At 40.6% G+C, this 18,005-nt stretch overlaps 2 protein-coding genes across 2 annotated transcripts in view; both read right to left on the minus strand.

The window, feature by feature from the left end:
• Positions 1-7,657, minus strand: part of PGGT1B (protein geranylgeranyltransferase type I subunit beta) — a 37,361-nt gene extending 29,704 nt beyond the window's left edge. Inside the window, 2 exon segments of the mRNA XM_063180942.1 lie at positions 2,541-2,659; positions 7,453-7,657. Of these exon segments, the coding sequence (XP_063037012.1) occupies positions 2,541-2,659; positions 7,453-7,586 (253 nt within the window). The 5' untranslated portion in view covers positions 7,587-7,657.
• Positions 7,658-7,701: 44 nt separating this feature from the next.
• CCDC112 (coiled-coil domain containing 112) lies at positions 7,702-16,531 on the minus strand. The gene is made up of 10 exons (XM_063180941.1): positions 16,473-16,531; positions 16,013-16,128; positions 14,739-14,860; positions 13,069-13,158; positions 11,730-11,805; positions 10,757-11,147; positions 9,556-9,963; positions 8,721-8,816; positions 8,099-8,217; positions 7,702-8,020 (listed from the first exon to the last, which is right to left on the minus strand). The coding sequence occupies exons 1-10, from the start codon at positions 16,518-16,520 to the stop codon at positions 7,990-7,992; spliced, it is 1,497 nt and encodes a 498-aa protein (XP_063037011.1). The 5' UTR covers positions 16,521-16,531; the 3' UTR covers positions 7,702-7,989.
• Between the last annotated feature and the right edge of the window lie 1,474 nt (positions 16,532-18,005).

The following is an 18,005-nucleotide window of genomic DNA, read 5'->3' on the forward strand; positions in this document are numbered from 1 at the left end:
ACCCACTATAACAGTTATTGATAAAAACAAACAGATACTAAGTTTGTGGAGCACCAACTACTCTGTCTCCCATCCACTGGAAAGAAGACTCTAAGGCAGCAGTAGTTCTCAAAATAATATGAATTTACCCTCTTAAAAATGCTTTAAATAAAAATCAAGTTAAGTGCTGTGCATAAAGAAACCTTTGGTGGGACAAATATGAAAAGCAAAGAAATTTATTTTCTAATAAGAATTACAGGAATTCTCTTTTTGACTGATACCAAATTTTAGAAATTCAACCACTGATGCAATTTTTATAAATCAATATTCCAGGGAAAGAGACATTTATCAGAATGCATGAAAAAAAAAAATGCTGCAATAGAATGTTTCTTTGAAAGTAAAACATTGTGCTTTCTTGGTTTTGGTTTTCTTTTTTTTTAGATCCGGACAGATTCCAATCCATCAAGCTAGGAATCTCCTCTTTAACTAGAGATGCACAAGCACTTTGAAACCAAAAACTTCCGTGCTGTAGCCTACCACAGTTTAGCCACTTTTCCAAAGAGGCCGAAAGAGGGAGTAGGAGCTCTGCTGCTGGGAGGCTGCCAATTAGCAAGCGTTGCACCCATTCAGGATTATAAACCAGAGAGCTGATACATTTTACTGGAAGTAGACATTACCAGAGTGTAGGTGTTCTTCTTCACATTTAGTCATTCAGTATCTAGCCTGCTGCTATCAGCATCATTTACATTTTGCACTTTCTATTGCACATTTTGTCCAACAGAAAAAGGAAAAACAAATGACGCTGAAGTTTTAGCAGTCAAGTGACCAGATAAGAGCAGTGTTATTACCAAAAGCATAGGAAGAACAAGAGTTATTACAGTATGATACAAAAACACAGAACTGAAGGGCAGCTTGTTCTTCTAGTGAAAAGCAGATTTATTACTTGGAAAGCACAGAGCGCACTGCCAAAAGTGCCCTCCCCAAAACTCCTCTCAGTTTTGAGGGGATGATTGGTAGAAAAAGAAGGAGCACATCTCTGCCAAACTGTCAGCCTGCACGTCAGCACATTTATATTTTTACTGCCCTCCCTAGGAGGCTCCAGACAATGGCAATATTCTAAACACTGACCAGGTAGAATCCCCAGAGAATTACTGCATACTATCAAAGACAAACAACCAAACAGAAATGCCTGTTCTAATCTCTCCTCTTGCAAACTTCCCTCTTCTTTTGGAATTAAATCCTGAAGACTGGTATAAAAGTCACAAAGTGAGCAACTCCTAGAAACAAAGCATGTACACTGGGGAAAGATTTCTTAACAGTAAGGCACAGGAACCTTCTAATCATTAAAAAACTTCGTAGGATTTTTTATATAATCCAAATTCCTATTTTTCAAAAATCAGTCCTGGAAGACAATACGAGAAACAACAAATCCATCAAAACTAGTTCCTGTGGTGGATCGGATGGTTTCTAAATCTCCAGAGTAAGAAAAAGGATTTTTTTTTATTACTGTAAAAATAAAGCATCAGCAGTCCTGACTTCCATATGCTTATTTCATAAAACTAATTTTAGAGACCTAATTTGTTGTATTTAGAGACCCCATTTGTTGTATATAATTAGAATAAATAACAGAAGGAAACACTGAATTTTCTGCCTATATCCATCCAAAGTACATGGATGGATGGATGAATGATTTCACAGACATGCAACTGGAGAGGCCAGCAGCCTGGAGCCATGCCCACAGCAGCATTTAACAGGCCAGCCCCTTCTGTCACAGAGCAGCGGTGCCGCCTCCGTGTCCCTCCCTCCTTGCCAGCCCTCACAGCGCTGACAGCCATTCACCTGGGCGGCCGCGCAAAAACCTGCCAACAACAACCAGCCCACAGGAACAGCACCTCCCGAACCCCTGTCCAACCAGCCAGGAAAGGGACATCCCTGCGAGTTCTCTCGCCAGCTTTTCTGCTATGCACCTGCCATTCTGAGGACAGCTGGGATTCAGCAGCAGCATTATTCCTTCTCAAAACCTAGGGTAAATTCAACCTTCACAGATCTAAGGAACATCAGGCAGGGACTGCGTTATTCCTTTTTGCTTCTTACTCTTACACCTCCAAATCTCCAAAAGCAGTTGTAAAAAACCACACCTATGCTCACAGCTCCTGGCATTGAAGTGGAAGTCAATATAATCACTGTTACACTTGTAATACTTTTAAAACAAATGCATTTCTTTTAGAAGCAGGTGAAACATTCCTCTGAAATATCTAAAGGTGTGTATATATATATATATATATATATATATATATATATATATATATATATAAATAACTTTATTATACTATTTTATACTGGGTGATCTTGAAATTAATTTCAGCTTTTTCTAGCTTTATTACTTGTGAGGGATCTATACCCAAGATCTGCTAAACACCACTACCTGAAATTATCAGGACTGTACTTCAGGAAGGTCAACCTTGTATTTTATAAAAACAAGAGTCATCCACTATTCCCCAAGTAAAAAGCAAAAGTAAAAATGTTAATATCAATTTAAAAAAAACTAAAAACTCACTCACTGTCTTCTGTGGGAAGGACCTGCAGGGAATAAATCCATTCTATTATATCATCTTTGTTCACCACATCTAAGGAATCCAACATATCCAGACCAGAGAGTGCGAAAAATGCAATTGTCAACCTAAAAGAAAAAGATAAGACTTACACTTCCCACCATAAATATCATGGGGAAATTAACAAACGGTTGCAGCAACAGACACATCTATGAATTGCCAGCCTTTGATAGTGGTGCAACACAGAGCCTAGCTTAGAATACATGAAAGTCATCTACTGGACAAAATAATGTTCTTTGTATTGAAAACATTTCTCTGCCTCATCAAGGTTTTTCACATAAGCTGTCCCTCCTTTTATATAACAATGATATGTCAATTAAAAATTTATGTAAGGGGCTGTTTACCCAAAGAAAACCCCAACAAAACAACCCACTAAGAAGTAAACTAGGTTATGATATTAACATATGGAGCACTAGTTCTCTGTGAAGAATTCTTACATGAACAATTCCCTAAACATGCATTAGGCAGATATGCAAGGTAACCCTTAACTATAGTAAGCTGCCTCTTACTGTGTCACAAACCCAATTTTAGATGTCAATGTCAAACAGCAAAGCCTACTTTGTAAGCAAACATGCATAAATAGGCATATAGAATGAATTAACATCTAGAGGTACTTATTTCTGGTCCCTGGGTGTAAAGCAGCCTAGATGACTACCTCACTTAAACATCTAAAATTAAGCATGTCACATTCAAGTATCCCACAGAGCAGTGGAGTAGCTAGCATGCTGAATGTCCTTCTTTCCTACAACTTGTTTTCTTCCATGAATGTGTGCTATCATATCTGCTAATTAACACCTTCTTTACTGGGCTTGTTTTAACTCAAACCATTGCAGCCACCGGTGGCATGGCCCTCCAGCAGTGCATTACTCACTCTGACAGAGCACCAAAGCAACAGCACTGGGTTAGGACTTGGGAGCACTCACTGTGAGAGAAAACGCTCTTGTAATGGTACCTTGGATGTTCTGACTCACTGAAATTAGCTGGATGTTTATTTTGCCACCCACACTTGTCTGACCCTTCTAGAAATTCTTGCTCTCCACCCACCAGATAAGATGACGGCTTGTGAAACAACTGCTACACATGCAGAAACCAAAATTCAGTATGCAAAGGAAAGCCAACAGTTAATACCAACTTTCCTTACAAGATTAAGCTGTAATTCGTATTTACCTCACAAACTGGTGAGCCACCTTGGCCAGAGGTTGGCACCTCTGAGGAGACAGATGTGGACAGGAGCCGCCACAGCCACTTAATGTCTGCATGAGGTTCTGCATCAGAACCACAAACAGTAAGACCATGTGAGTCAGCCCAAAGCACACATGCAAAGGAATTATTCTAATTAAAACACAGCAGCCAAATGGCAATGCAGCAGATGTTAATCTCAATACAGTGGCACAACCTCCTAAGGTGACATTCCTACCAGCAGGCTAGTAAAATATGTATATTTACTGTCATTATTTCAAATAAATTTTGAGTAGAGAAAGCCAGAAAAAGTATGTTGCACACAAAAGTATTCTATGTAGAACAAGAGTATATTTTAACCCTTCTGATGACTAAGAAATTGTTTTTCAAAGTGTAAAATGAACACTTCAAGGCTTATATCAACTTTTCCCATTGATCAGATTTCTGTTTAACCCAGAATTTGACCCTGGGTAATAAATAACTAACAACAACAACATAAAAATCACTACTTTTATTTTAAAAAACCAAGGAATTTACTGTTCAGCTACAATAAACTATTTCTTTGAAACACTGCCTGTATGTTCTGATTTTCATGAACACTGACAATCTTTTACTACAGCTATTAAAAATACATTTTCACTCCATCTTACCCAGCTAAGTTACTTCCAATGAGGCACAAACATGCCAACACCCACACTAGAAACTGCTGCAAAGTCCAAAACCACAAGGCTATACATACAGCACAGACAGCAAATCTCATCTACAGTTGAAAATGCATGTGTCAGATATATGAACTTAAAAAGTAGTTTTCAGTATAGTTAGGGTTCAGCTCATTTATTCAGAGTTGACTGTCTGTCTCCAGCTTTACTAAAGAACAGCCTGTAGTGTGATGGAATTTATTTATGGTAGGCAAGAGTGTCTGGCAGCACTGGTCATACACAGGTTGCAATACAGCTGTTTAGGTACTGCATCTTTTCTCCATACGCTATCCTCCCTCACAGAAAATTAACAGACATATGTCCTAGCAAAAGCAGCTCTTAGCAGCACCTCAGGTGACAGACACATGCCAAGAAGTGTAAAACTTTATCTATAGCCATTTCCACAGAGGATGGCCACCAGGACACTTTGGATGCCCAATTCAGACCTCTTTGTCTTCAAGCGAGGACACAGGCTACAGTTTTACAGAAGAATTCAAAAAGCATTGGAAGTGACAAATTTGAGAAACTGATTGTGCTACAAAGAGCACCGGGAAGTACCAGAATCTTAAAGACTTCAGAGACCAGAAAGTTGCAAAACCTCAAAGTGCTGACAATCAACGTGTATGAAACACCATCAATCAGAATGTTTAAACTACTCTTGTGGCAGCTACTGTTGCATGTGAGTAACTACAGATAAAAATAATTGCAAAGGGTTTTGAGGCAAGAAGTTGAGTAGAGAACATGAAATGAATTTTCTTAAATCTCCGTTATTGTTTGACAATCGACAGCTTAAGCTGGAATGCACCATCACAGTGAGGAAAATTCCTCTACCATCCTTGTCTGGTGACAACAAACACAGTTTTCTACTGCAGTGCAGTGAAAAAAAAATCTGACAAATTACTTTATTTATTTATTCAACACATCTCTCTTTAATTTAGTTGAGTTTTAGTTGAGTTTCAAAATAGAACAACTCCAATTCAGGAACAGGGGAAATATAAATAAAAGGGTAACAGCATTTCTTTCTGCAGCTGAATCAGCTCCAGAGGTTTGCTGAACTCAGTGACCTTGAACTTGGCAAGAAGGGAAACTTAATACCCTTGAAATCAAGCTGGAAATTATGCATTTGTGGTTCAATCTCCCAATTAGAATCTGTCAACAGACAGGTGTGCAGCCCTGCAGAACATGTCTACATTGTCAAGGGCCTCTGGAGATCACTGGTCCCACTTTTAGAACACAGGGCCTCAGAGGAGATGACCCAGGATCCTGAGAAGCCACATCCTCAAAGGTGATTCCATCATTTCAATAGGCAAGCTTTTTACGGTTAACTCTTCTAACAGTGAAGGACATTTCTTCTACAGCCACACAATTCTCCCCCAGGTACCTCATTCCCACAGCCTCCTGCCCCGTCACCATGATCCCTTGCCAACAGCACACCTCCGTCTTTCTTTGGAAGTAGTTACCCACCCATGGAAGACTGTGATTAGATCCCTCCTTATCTAGGCTGAAGACATCCCATTTCTTTAACTCTTTTCAAATGTCAGTGGGGCTAAGGTAAGCTATTTGTGTTATTGCTCTGGTACATCTGCATGCTGTGGTCATTTTAAGGCCTATACACAGTTAGGCATAGGATGCCTAGACTTCCCCTTGCTGTCACCTACAATAAATGAGAAAGCAGACTGAAACACCAACTAATTTTTAATGAATAAATGATCTACAGCTCTGCAATCAAAATTTCACAAAATTACAGAATAGCTGGGGTTGGAAAGCACCTCTGGAGATCATCTCATACAACCCCCTTCTCCTAATGCAGGTTTACCCAGAGCAGTTTTTACAGGATTGTGTCCAGGCAGGTTTTGAATATCTCCAGGAAAAAAACTCCACAAACTCCCTGGGCAGTCTGTTTCAGTGATCAGCCTGATGCTGTTACCCTCCTTCAGTATGAGGAAGTTTTTCTCCACGGAGATGGACCTTCCTGTGTTACTGTCTGCTGCCCTTTGCCCTGTCACAGGGATCACTTAGAGAGTCTGGCCCCATGCTCTCAGCACCCACCCTTTAACGTACTTGAACACATTGGTAAGACCCTCTCTCAGTCATCCCTTTTTGAGGCTGAACAGGTCCAGCTCACCCAACCTTTCCTCACAGGACAGATGCTCCAGTCCCTTAACCATCTTCTAAGCCTTCTGCTGGCCCTTCTCCAGTAGTTCCACTTCTAACTTTTCAATATAAAGTTACATTATTTCACACACAGCTCAGCACTACCTGTTCTAGTCCTTACATGTTTATGCCAGGCGTTTGTGCTCTCAACCAAAATAAAGCAGGATGACCTGATCAAAGCCATGGAGCTTGCTGCACAGACATTATAAAGTGGAAAAGAATTTTACTATTTTATTGGCTGAATAAGATTATCAAACCATCTACCTGTCTCCAATATTTTACCAAGTGCAGCTTGATAATCACATTACAGTATTCTTATACTTCCGATGTAAGGATATCAAATAAAGACATTCCGAAGCCATTAAAGGAACAAATGCTGCTCCATTCAAAGTGAGGAACACATTTCACTAGTATTTTCTCTTTTATACTAGGTAATGAAGACTTAAAAATATTTGTTACATGAAGAGGAGTCCCCTGCGTGCCGAAGCTTAGGTGATTTATTTTAAAATGGCTTCCAGGGCAGATTAAGAGAGTGAAGCACTAGATTTAAAACAGATTAGAAGGATCAACAAGTCTTCCCTCGTGGATGTCAAGCAGTTTACGCGAGCGGTGACTACACCCCTACACTAACACGTATTTTTTGGGAGCCGTCTGCTGGTGGGCAGATTTATAGGGATGTTTTTCCTCCCGGCCGGGGGACACGGCAGCGCTCTGGGAGAGGCTCCCCGGCACCGCGACCGCCCGGCGGCAGGGGAGCGCGGCCGGGCCGGGCCGGGCCGGGCCGGGCGGGGGGCGCCGGGCGGACACGGCGGCGCCCGTCCCGCTGCTACCTGCTGGTCTCCAGGGACGAGTAGCGTTCGGGCAGGATCTGCAGGCACCGCTGGAAGAAGCGCACGTGCCGCTCCCGCAGGAAGTCCAGCCGCTCCGGCTCCCCCGGGCACGGCGCCGCCGCCGCCATCTCCATCTCGCCGCTGCTGCCCGAGCCCGGCGCGCCCGGATAGCGTCAGCCGCGGCGCCCGCCCCGGGGCGGGGAAACGGAAGGGGGAAGCAGGGGGAAAGGGAAGGGGAAGGGAAAGGAAGGACAGGGGGGAAAGGGAACGGGGGAACGGGAAAGGGTAGGGACGCCTCAGTGCACTGCGGCGGGGGCCGGCGTGGCCACCCCACGCTTAAGGGGCCGCCACAACCAGCTGCGGGGAAAACGCGCTTTTAATGCCAAGGGACATCACAGCCGGCCGGTCTGGCAGCCGGCGTGTCAAACGCGACACTCGCAAAAGACAGAGGTAATGCACGCCATGGGTCAGGCCGGCTCTGTGCCGGGAAGTGCCGGCAGCTGCTCCGTACTGCGGCTGGGACGGGCTGGTGCGCAGCTAGGACCCTCCTCTCCAGGCTGGAACAGCTCTGACAAGAAATCAGAAAGGCTTAAAATATAAAAGTGCACTTGTGTCATGCTGCACATCCATCGGTCCCCCTCCTCACCTCTGAGAAACACGCAACAGCGGTTCTGCAGCTGCTGGTGCCATCTCTTGACTGCGTTCCTCCCAGCCCTTGGAAGGTCTGTTCAACCTGGATCGGTCTCTGGTCACCCGAACCTCGACCTCAGAGTGAAACAAACAATCAAAAATAATTAGCCTCTTTCGTTCTTCACAAATGGAGTTTCATGACGCTCATTGGGTCTTCACTGTAGAAGACAGTGACACTGCTTGCTCACATTAAATTTTAGTAATTTAAAAGGTTAAACTCTTTTTAAACCCAGTATATGCAAAATGCTTCTGGGAGACAGCCTATTTATTTAAGTAATGGTAGAAAACTATATGAAAAATGAAAGCCACCACTCATATTGGAATCACTTTTATAAGCCTTACCCAGTGAAATACTACTGTGAGAGACATAAATTGTAGGAACTTTCCCCCATTTTTTTTTAAACAGGAATAACTATGCCTACTGCAATTCTGTCTACTGATAACAAGGCATGACTTTTTGTTTTCCTTTATCAACTAGTTAAATAGTTTAAAACAATTGCCTTTCATATCAATGAAAAGAAAGTCTGCTTAAACCACCGAGCTGCACACATCTCTGGTTAAAACAAACAAAAAGTTACCTTCTCTCTTAACTTTGCCAATCTTTTTTCTTTTTCCTGTTTCTCTATTTCTTTAGTGTGTTTCTGTAGAACCCTTAGCTCCAGTTTATGTAGATCCTGAAACACAATGAGTGAAAAAGCAAACTTTTCTTCCTTAGTAAGACAAATGATGTAAAAATACAGATGCAGCCTTTTCACAGCTTTTTTGGTTTTATTTTTGGTTGGTTTTTTTGTTTGTTTTTGTTTTGAAATTATTGTAATAGCAAAAAATAAGGTTTCACTAGGTAGTTACATGCTATAGATTGTCTTGCACAAACAAATTATATAAAAGTAGTATAAAAAGAAAGAAATAAAAAAGTAGTAGTTCATACTCTGTTTATAAAATTTCAGTATGAATGCTGACAATAATACCAACTTTCCAGTAATTGCATTTACATTGATATGGGATCTGCCTTTGCCTAACAGATACTGAAACCTGCAGGATATTGCAACAACTCTTTCTACCTCCCATCTGAATAGAGCACTCAGGTCCTCTGAAGTCTTCTTAGGCAGCACAGCCCAAGCAGTTTTTCTCAAAAAAATTATTTAGTGAAGAAATAAAAGCACTTCTGTATCAATAAAGAAATACGATCTTGAGTAATCTTGTAGAATTCAATACCTATTGCAGAAGAGGAGCATCTTTGTCTAAAATCAAGTTTCATACTCTTTATCTGCAATAGATGCTGTTATTTGTAATGAATCAATAATGGATTTAGATGAATAGTACTTGGACTTTAAAACCTATTTAACAGATTATATTGTAGTAGGACATATCAAATTTAAAACGACATGCAAAAATGGAGGTGAAATTACGCACATGCTCTTGAAACTTAGAAATTTCTTCTGCAGCAATTTTCTTCCTTCCCTCCTTTTCAGCCTCCTCTTTCTTCTCATTTTCAAGCTTTTCAAGTTCCTCCTTTACTTTTTTTTGCAAGGTATTCCTTTCCAACACTAACTTCATGTGACATTGGCTCTCTTTTTGCTGCTTTTTCTCTTTGTCTTCTAGTTTTAGTTGGGATGCTTGATCTATTGCAAATGCTACTACTTTCTGTTTCTTCCAGACTTCAACTGCAGCATGTTTTCTTTTTCTTTCTTCTTCTGCTTTTTGCTTCTGAGCTTCTTCACGCTGCAGCCATCTTTCCTTCAGCATTTTTTCTAATTTCTCTTTTTCCTTCAAGTTTCTTTCTTTTTCTTGCTGCTGCTTTTCTTTCCACTTTTTAATTGACTGCAAGAGACCATAAGAAAAAAATCCAAAGTTTCATGAAAATTTTACATATTCACATGGATTCAATCTGATGAAGACATTTGTTCCAAGAACACAAAACATGCACATAGGAATTAAAAGTCTATAGAAGGCAAAACCTAAAACCAAGAAGCACCTATATGTGTTTCCTCTCTTTTTTCCCCCCTATTTTGTGGATTACACAAGCAGGTTCAACATATGTCTGCTAAAACAGTTACAGCAATCGTAATAACTTCAGGTAGTTATGAATGTTGATGCAATATGCTTTTTTAATGCAAATGTATCTCAGTTCTTGCTTTCTTTCCAATTAACCCACTGTTTTATAGTAGTTCTTATGTCAGTATGTCTTTTATTACTTAGATAGTTCTTGAGGGAATCATAATTCTGCATGTCAGTCTGTCTTGGGTGTATTGCTTATACAGTGGGACACACATTCCTAGAGACAAATATAACAGGAAGACAGGATCAGTAACTGCTCTGGGCTTGGCACCCAGCTTGCACAATCACTGACTTCAAAAGCATTTCTAATATACTTTGGCAATACAACAGGCCACCTCTCTGCGTTGTTAGGTCTTTGCCTATTTGTAATTATTTATTAAAGACAAGTACTTTGGCAGGTTGGGGATGATAAAGACCTCAGTTGTATACCATCAACTGTAACAGAAACCTGCCTAGCACTACAACCAGAGAGGCAGATACAAAAACAAGAGATTATGCCTTTGAAAAATAAGTACATTTTCTGAAATCTTCAAAAGCCTTAGAGGGCTTATTTTACCTCTTTCTTTCTTTCATGTAAAATTACATATTCTTGATACCATTTGTCATGCTGTTCTATATCTTCTTTTGTTCTTCCACTGAGATACTCAAGGGCTTCATCCATGTAAGACAGCCTTCCTCTGTATTTTGTCCGTATTTTCAGAAAATGTTGATGATCATAATCATCCCAGCCTCCTTGCCGCCCCCCTGTTCGCTGAAGAAATTTTTCAAACTCTATTACTTCTTCAGGTAGATGATTTTCCAGTGTTTTATCAACTGTGACCCTGGCTGATGGTAATTTCCAAACTTTTTCTGTGGTTGAGCTCCCTAATGCCCACAGTTCCACCTTTCTCTCAAAGAGACTGAGCTCATTAATGACAGCTTTTTCCTCTTTCAAAAGCTGTTCATATCTGAAAAGAGACAAACACTGAAACGTAAGAAAAAAAATCCAGTATTCATTGTACATTCACCAAAAATGAATTTTGGAATTGTTCAATGCCACACAAGAGCTATTCTTCAGAGATTAAGAACTGGAGTGGTAACAGCACAGTTGTAATGATCCAGTAATAAAGCCCTACAAAATGAGAATTAAGTTACCCTTTTACTGAAAGAACACATTTATGGCATGCATACAATTAACTCAATCCCCTCCTGACACCAGTAGAAAGAAAAATAAACCCCCAAAACCCGATTAGAAAACAGAACAGCAACAGAAAAAAAACCCCACAATCTAATCTCTTCGACAGCCTCTCTAAAAAGCCTATTCATAGGCAAATTGTTGTTATGCTGGAATGCTGCAATAGCTGTATAAACAACCTCTCTAAAAGTCAGTTTATCAAGATGCTAACTCTGACAGGTTGTACTTTGATTTACGTACCTCAGGAATCACTACCAAAAGAGTAAATCATAAGAACAGTTTGCTAGATTAATGCAAAGTTTTCATTGTCTTACAACAGCCTTTTTTCTAGTAGCTGAAGCACATATAAACATACATTTGCCTCTGTTCCTCTTTAAAAGCATTGATTGCATTTTCTATTTCTTCCATCATTTCCTTGATCTTGTCAACAACTAAAAAAGGAAAAGAAGAAAAAAAGCATATAAGCACTATCCAGAAATGCAAGACTTGTGGAGACTTTCAGGACACATATCTCATTGTACAAAAAACCATGCATTTCCATCTCAAACAGCCTTAAAAGACAAATTCTTATTTATCCAAAAGGTGTGTTTATGAAAGGACTTAGCTAACTAGATGCAAATGCCAATATAAATGTTTACTTCCCTTAAAGAAGTCTCACCTTGACTAACCTTCAACTGATGCCCGAACTAAGACAGACTTATCCTAGAGTTCCACTTTTTTCTTATAGCAATGCAGTTAATGACTTAAGCACACTCAACTCTGGTTTATTCCACATTACAGCAATCCTTTTAACCTGCAGGTAACTACTTTTACGAAGCTGACAAAGAAACATCAGAGTAAGACTTTGTCCTGTACTGTCAGCATGCTGTAGTCCTGACTTAAGATGATAATACAGCTGTGCAGAGAAAATATATTTTGCAGTGGAAGAAAATCCACCCATTAGATTAGATTATATTATTAGACTAAAGTCTCTTTTAAATCAGCCCAACATCTCTATGGGCACACTGAATGCAGTTCAACTAACCTGTATTTTGGTAAAGTTATAGAAACTAAATCTAATTTTTCATCTTTCATGCCTCAGTACCTTAACTGACAGTTTAAGTAGATAATGATTTTTTTTTAATAGATAAAGCACTGAATAAATGAAATGGGATGCATTTTATCTAGCATCAGAAAGTCCTCAGCTAGTAGGAGGCCCTCAACCTGAGATTCACAAAAGGTAGTATGTACCACACGACACGGTTCTTTCAAAACCCGTTTCCCAAAAGCTTTAAAACATCCAAACTGAACAAACTGCAGCAGCATTTTCTGTGGAATATTCCAGTCTACATTTCAAACCAGTGGCTAGAAATGAATTCCCTGTAGAACCTACTCTGTGACCTCTTACCAGATCAAAGGGAATTACATGGTAGTAGAATATCAGGTTTATTTTGCATAAGGCAAATGGTACAGATAGGAAATTGGGCTTTTAACAACCTCAAGGAACAAACATACACCATTTGTAAGACAAGTAATTTGCTGTTTCCACATAGAACTGCAGAGTCTTTTATGATTTCTAGGTTTAGTCTTCCCTTTCCAGATTCCTGCAACATCTTAAAGACTGGAGGAGTATCCCAAGTCTGCAGGAGAAAGATATCTATGCAAGAAACCTGTCTGTAGAGGAAAATGTTTTTAAACCTGTCATCTTGACTTACACTCTGGTGTAGGCTTCACATCTTTCAACTGCTGCTGAAGTTTCTTCACGTTGTTTTGTATTTTTGATAGTTGCTGCAGGATTTTAGCTTCTGTTAAATAAAATAAGATGCTGATAGTTGACAGTTTCTTTGTGCATTGTATTCAGTAAAACAACAGCAGTGAAGTGTCCAAAATAAACTAGGGGTTTCTTCTAAGCAGGGACACAAATTCTTTTTGATGATAAGAAACTGCCACAACACTAAGCATTTCAACTGGTAATTGCATGTAGCTGACCATGTGGTCCATGTTAGCTTCCTACACAGCATCAGCAGATTTTAGAATTAGTAGCTCCTGTTTCTAAAGGGGAACTTGGAGAATACTGCCTATGCAGGTGATAGTTCTAGAGTTCTGAGGCAGACTTTGACCTAGGCTTCAAAACACCCATTTATGAAGAGAAAACAATCATTGAAGTGTATATGAATGTACTACTTCAACAAGGTTCCTTTATTCGTTGGGTTAAATAGCGAAGAATCAATGCTTTCATGTGCTCCAAGCATGTGTGCACTTATTTGTATAGCCAAGTTACCACTTGGCTCCTTGTGAGTCCATACATACACTGCTGAAGAGGATGAAATTCTGGCTACATCTTAGATACTAAGGACCTTTATCGTCTATCCCAAAAGATTTGCATTAAGGAAAGTGCAAGTTCCTGCTGAGACCACAGAAAATCTTACAGTATACAGATTATGCTGAAAGACCTCAACACAGTAAAATGGGAATTTGGAGGGGGGGGGGGTTGTACACTTTTGTATCTTTTAGGATATACTCCTTCACATCTGACATGTAGTGCTCTCATCACTGTCCTCTTTATTATCTCTTAGCATCATTTCCATCCATATGTCATGCTCCCTTCTTACTCATGGAAAAAAATTTCTGAACTTATTAGCTTAGTCATTCCTCAAAAAATGTACACTTCTTAAGGACTGCAAGATGTAAAGGACATTCTAAGATTCCTTAAATAAAAGGCGCACATCAGAACACACGCAAATTTGTAAGAAAGTATACTTTTAATTGTTTCTACATTCCTTTACTTTCTTCAACTCATTTTGATCTGTATCAGATAGCATAGCATGATTTATGGGATTATTGTTGAAAGAATTCAAGTACTGTGAGTAAAGGGAGTAACTTTTTTTCTTGAACTATCCTATAGTGTCTAAGTGGAACAGATACTATAGGACACTGTCTACCATCTCACAGTACTATCTGAAGTAGGAATATTCATTGCCCAAAAAATGCAAACACAGAACAGTTTAAAGGGGTATTTATAGGCAACAATCAGTGTGTGAATGTTGAAGTAAGAATATTTTTACTGTACCTTAGCTGGACACACAAATATACACACAATATACACACAAAATTGATTCCAAGTTTCTTGAACAGTACCTTTCCACCACAGTGGTTTTACACTGAAGATTAAAAGATAACAGTTAGTAACATATGAGGCCCAAAATGTTTATGCTTCTGAATTTTGCAGTGAACTGTGTTTCTAATCACATGGTGAAATACCACACTTACCAGTATCCATCTTCTATCTAAACTGATCCCTCTGTATTACTGATTTTTAAACCATTTACAAAAACAACATAATATTTTAAAAAAGGCAAATAAACCCAAATAAAACCTCACTTACTTTCCATTTTCCTGCTGACAGTCATGCTGTGTTCCAGTTCCTCAAGTAATCTGTATTCTACCCTGGAATCACTCTTTCTGTTATAAAGGTGTCCAGTTTTGTCTTTTTCTATATTTGCAAGCCTAGGAAGAAAGGGTGCCTTTCTCAGTAACACTCAGCAAAGCCCCAAGATTTTCCAAGGCAAGTGGGCAGGCTGTGTTAACAGGACTGTCTTAGATTTGGTACAAATCCCTGGTTTGTTCTACAACTGTTTTCAAGGAAAGTATTTCTGCAGCTATAAGACTACACACCACAGTAACCCAAGAACTTTAACAAGAAATTAACAAGGAAATCACCTCAGTGGCATGCATCGGTTTACACACTGAAATTTTATGTGCATGCATTCTCTCTGGGAGCCTTGCAGCCTGTTCCCTGGGAAGTGCAGGCAGACAGGCTGTGTTAATGCAGTGGCACACCTAGATGGAGCCCCAGCACAGACAACATCACAGAGGGACGCTGAGCCACAGTTAAATGGCATGCCTCGCTTCAAGAGGCTTAGGAACATCTACATTACCCAGCGGTCAAATTCTCAACCACAACCCAGGATCCAGGGTAATCAAGGTGAACTCGATCCAGACACGCAGTGTAAAACACCGGTGTGAGACTTAAGTGCCCTGTTAAATCAGGATTCACATCTGCAAAACTCTCCTTCAGTCAGATGGCTACATTAGCTACTCCCCAGAAAGCTCATCTGCTCCAGAAGAAAACTCCCTGTTCTTTCAGCTGCCAGTGCAGTTGTCATCAGCACTTGATCAAGATGTGGGGAAGCAGGTTTAAATCATTTCTGTGCCTGGCATGTCTTGAACCGTTGTTTTTCAAAACAGTGGCCTACATATTCTCGATGAAGTCTTTCAATCTTCTGCAGTTGCTGCAGTTCCCCTTTTGTCAGCATGTCTTAAGGGCTTTAGGTCTTTACAGGGTAAGCACAGCTAAGTAGGAAGACTGAGAACTCAATTGTGCCTCACACATTTCCTTTTCTGGTGCACCTGAGAGCATCAATTTGAACTAAAGTCTTACTACACCACTGGCATAAGTCCAAACAGTAATTCAAACAACAGGGCATTTTGGAGCTCATAAGCCTATCCTGAGCTACTGTAATAACCACAATAATTTGAACTCCTGAAAAGGATACCTTTAGCCTAAAGATTTCATTATCATACATTCTTACTTCGAGTTAATAATGTTACCTCCAGAACAGAATAAAAAACATACTTATGATAAACTGTTTAACTTACTGAGCTTTTAGCTTTTCTGCAGTTCTTATGAATTCAACTTTCTTAGCTCGTTCAGCTTTGATCTTCCAGCTCTGAACCTGTCGGCCAGCACCTGCAGTACTGGAACAGCTCTCATTCTGTAGATAACAAAATCAATTGTTATTAACAACCTTTTTTTTGATTGTTTGTTGTTTGTTTGTTTGTTTGTTTGTTTGTTTTTAATGCTCGGTACTTTCAAGCAGACAACACCACAGGGCAGAGCTCGATTTCCATTGGCGCGATTCAGGTAAATTTAAGCGGCAGGGGCACGAAGGTGGAGTGAGGAGTATGACACGCCCGCACACACCAATGCACTGTTCAACAGAGAAACACCGAGTCCGCCACACCGAAGGGCTGTCTCAGGCCAGCCCGACACACCCGCGCAGCCTGGGGCTCCTCCGGAGGCGCGGCCCCGCCAGGCCGGGGTGCCAGCGGCCTTTACCTGCAGCCGCCCGGCCGCCGCCGCCAGCGCCGGGGCCAGCGCGGCCATGTTGCCGCCGGCCCGCCCAGGGGAGGGGCGGCCGCGCCTCTCGCTGCCGCCATTAACTCCTTCCTTCCTTCCTCCTTCCCTTCCCGGGGTGCCCTTGCCGGGCCTGGTCTATGTTCCAGGGCTCGTAGGGTTTGCTTCCTTCAGGAACACTGGGATAGGCTCTCATTAGCCTGTCAGAATGTGGAGAGTTCCACATGATTCAATGAATTCTTGGGGGCGGGCTCTGAAGATCTTATTTCTCACTCATGTATGCGAGTCAGACTTTCAAATGAATGGTCATTTAGCATTTCTGTGGAACAGAAGTAATTATTTATCCAGTGGCTTTCCTGCCCCAGAGGCTTTAGGAACCGCTGTTTCCCTGGCTGCAGGACACAAATGCCCTCACAGATGCTGCCCAAAGGACTATGCTGAAGACGTTGTATTGTCTAATTGATGTTCTTAAGAGCACTTTCCAGATACATTTTCCTCTTTGTATTTTATGACTATACTTGTTCTCTTGATATTTGCTGAATAGGAATTAAAAAGTAAAGGTGAACATTTCAAAGCCTGGAAGTATTTTTCAGCATAAAATAAAGAGTGTTGTTCTCACAAATAGCTATCTGAAAAGCTTGTAAAAGTATTCTCTTAGCAGTGTTTCAAAGTCCTCTTTGCCTTGGCCTTCACTATTGGGTGTAAGAGAAAAAAGTAAGTTATGTTAGCATATGCTTTCTTTTGGTGATTGTCAGCCCTTCCAAGTTTCCTGTTTCTGTGAGCAGCAAATTGGTCACTTGTTGGGGACTGCTCTGCGGAAAGCACCTTTTTTCAGAAAATGCTTTAATAAGGTGTTTCCACTCATAGTGTAAATCAGGTACTGCTCAGTAGTTCATCAGTTTCTGGCTGCTCAATCTTTATGACTATTTTACTTTACTTGTGAGTTACTCAGAGTCCTGAGGACTTTTCAGAGTTGTTCTTGAAACCATATGAGGGGATATTTCAGGTGTCAGAACATAGTTAGATTTGGTTACTTCTGGCTTTGGACAGCAGGGACTTGAACATCAAGTTGCAACGCTGGTATAAAACTGAACCCTGGCTTTCAGCTGTGCCAGGGCATTATTCATTCTTTCTGTGGAGAAAACTTCATTTCATCCAGGATATGCCTGCTGTGGGTTCACCTTGACTGGGCACCAGGGCTCCACAAAGATGCTTCACCACTTGCTCTGCTCAGCAGGACAGGGGAAGAAAATGAGATGAAAAACTCAATTGGTTGCGATCAAGGCAAAGGCCACATTGAGAAGCAAGGAGATCCATTCTCTAATTGCTCTTAGCAGGTAATGTCCAGCTACTTCCTGGGAATATGGCCCCAGTACATGTAGCAGTTGCTTTAGAAGACAAACACCTTAATAATAAAAATTCAGCACCCCTTGGCTTTTGTTTTTACACATCATATGGTATGGAATGTCGCTCTGGTCAGTTAGGGCCATCTGTCCCAGCTGTGTCTCCCTTCCC

The sequence above is a fragment of the Melospiza melodia genome, chromosome Z (genome assembly GCF_035770615.1).
Source record: "Melospiza melodia melodia isolate bMelMel2 chromosome Z, bMelMel2.pri, whole genome shotgun sequence".
In the NCBI taxonomy this organism is placed as follows: Eukaryota; Metazoa; Chordata; class Aves; order Passeriformes; family Passerellidae; genus Melospiza; species Melospiza melodia.

Bases quoted from the DNA above. Each gene is read 5' to 3' on its own strand.
- CCDC112 (XM_063180941.1), bottom strand. From the start codon at position 16,520: ATGGCCGCGCTGGCCCCGGCGCTGGCGGCGGCGGCCGGGCGGCTGCAG. The intron at 13,159-14,738 runs GTAAGTGAGGTT...TTTATTTAACAG, and splicing joins TGTCAGCAGGAAAATGGAAA to AAGCTAAAATCCTGCAGCAA. The intron at 11,806-13,068 runs GTAAGTCAAGAT...TTCCTTTTTTAG, and splicing joins TGTGAAGCCTACACCAGAGT to TTGTTGACAAGATCAAGGAA.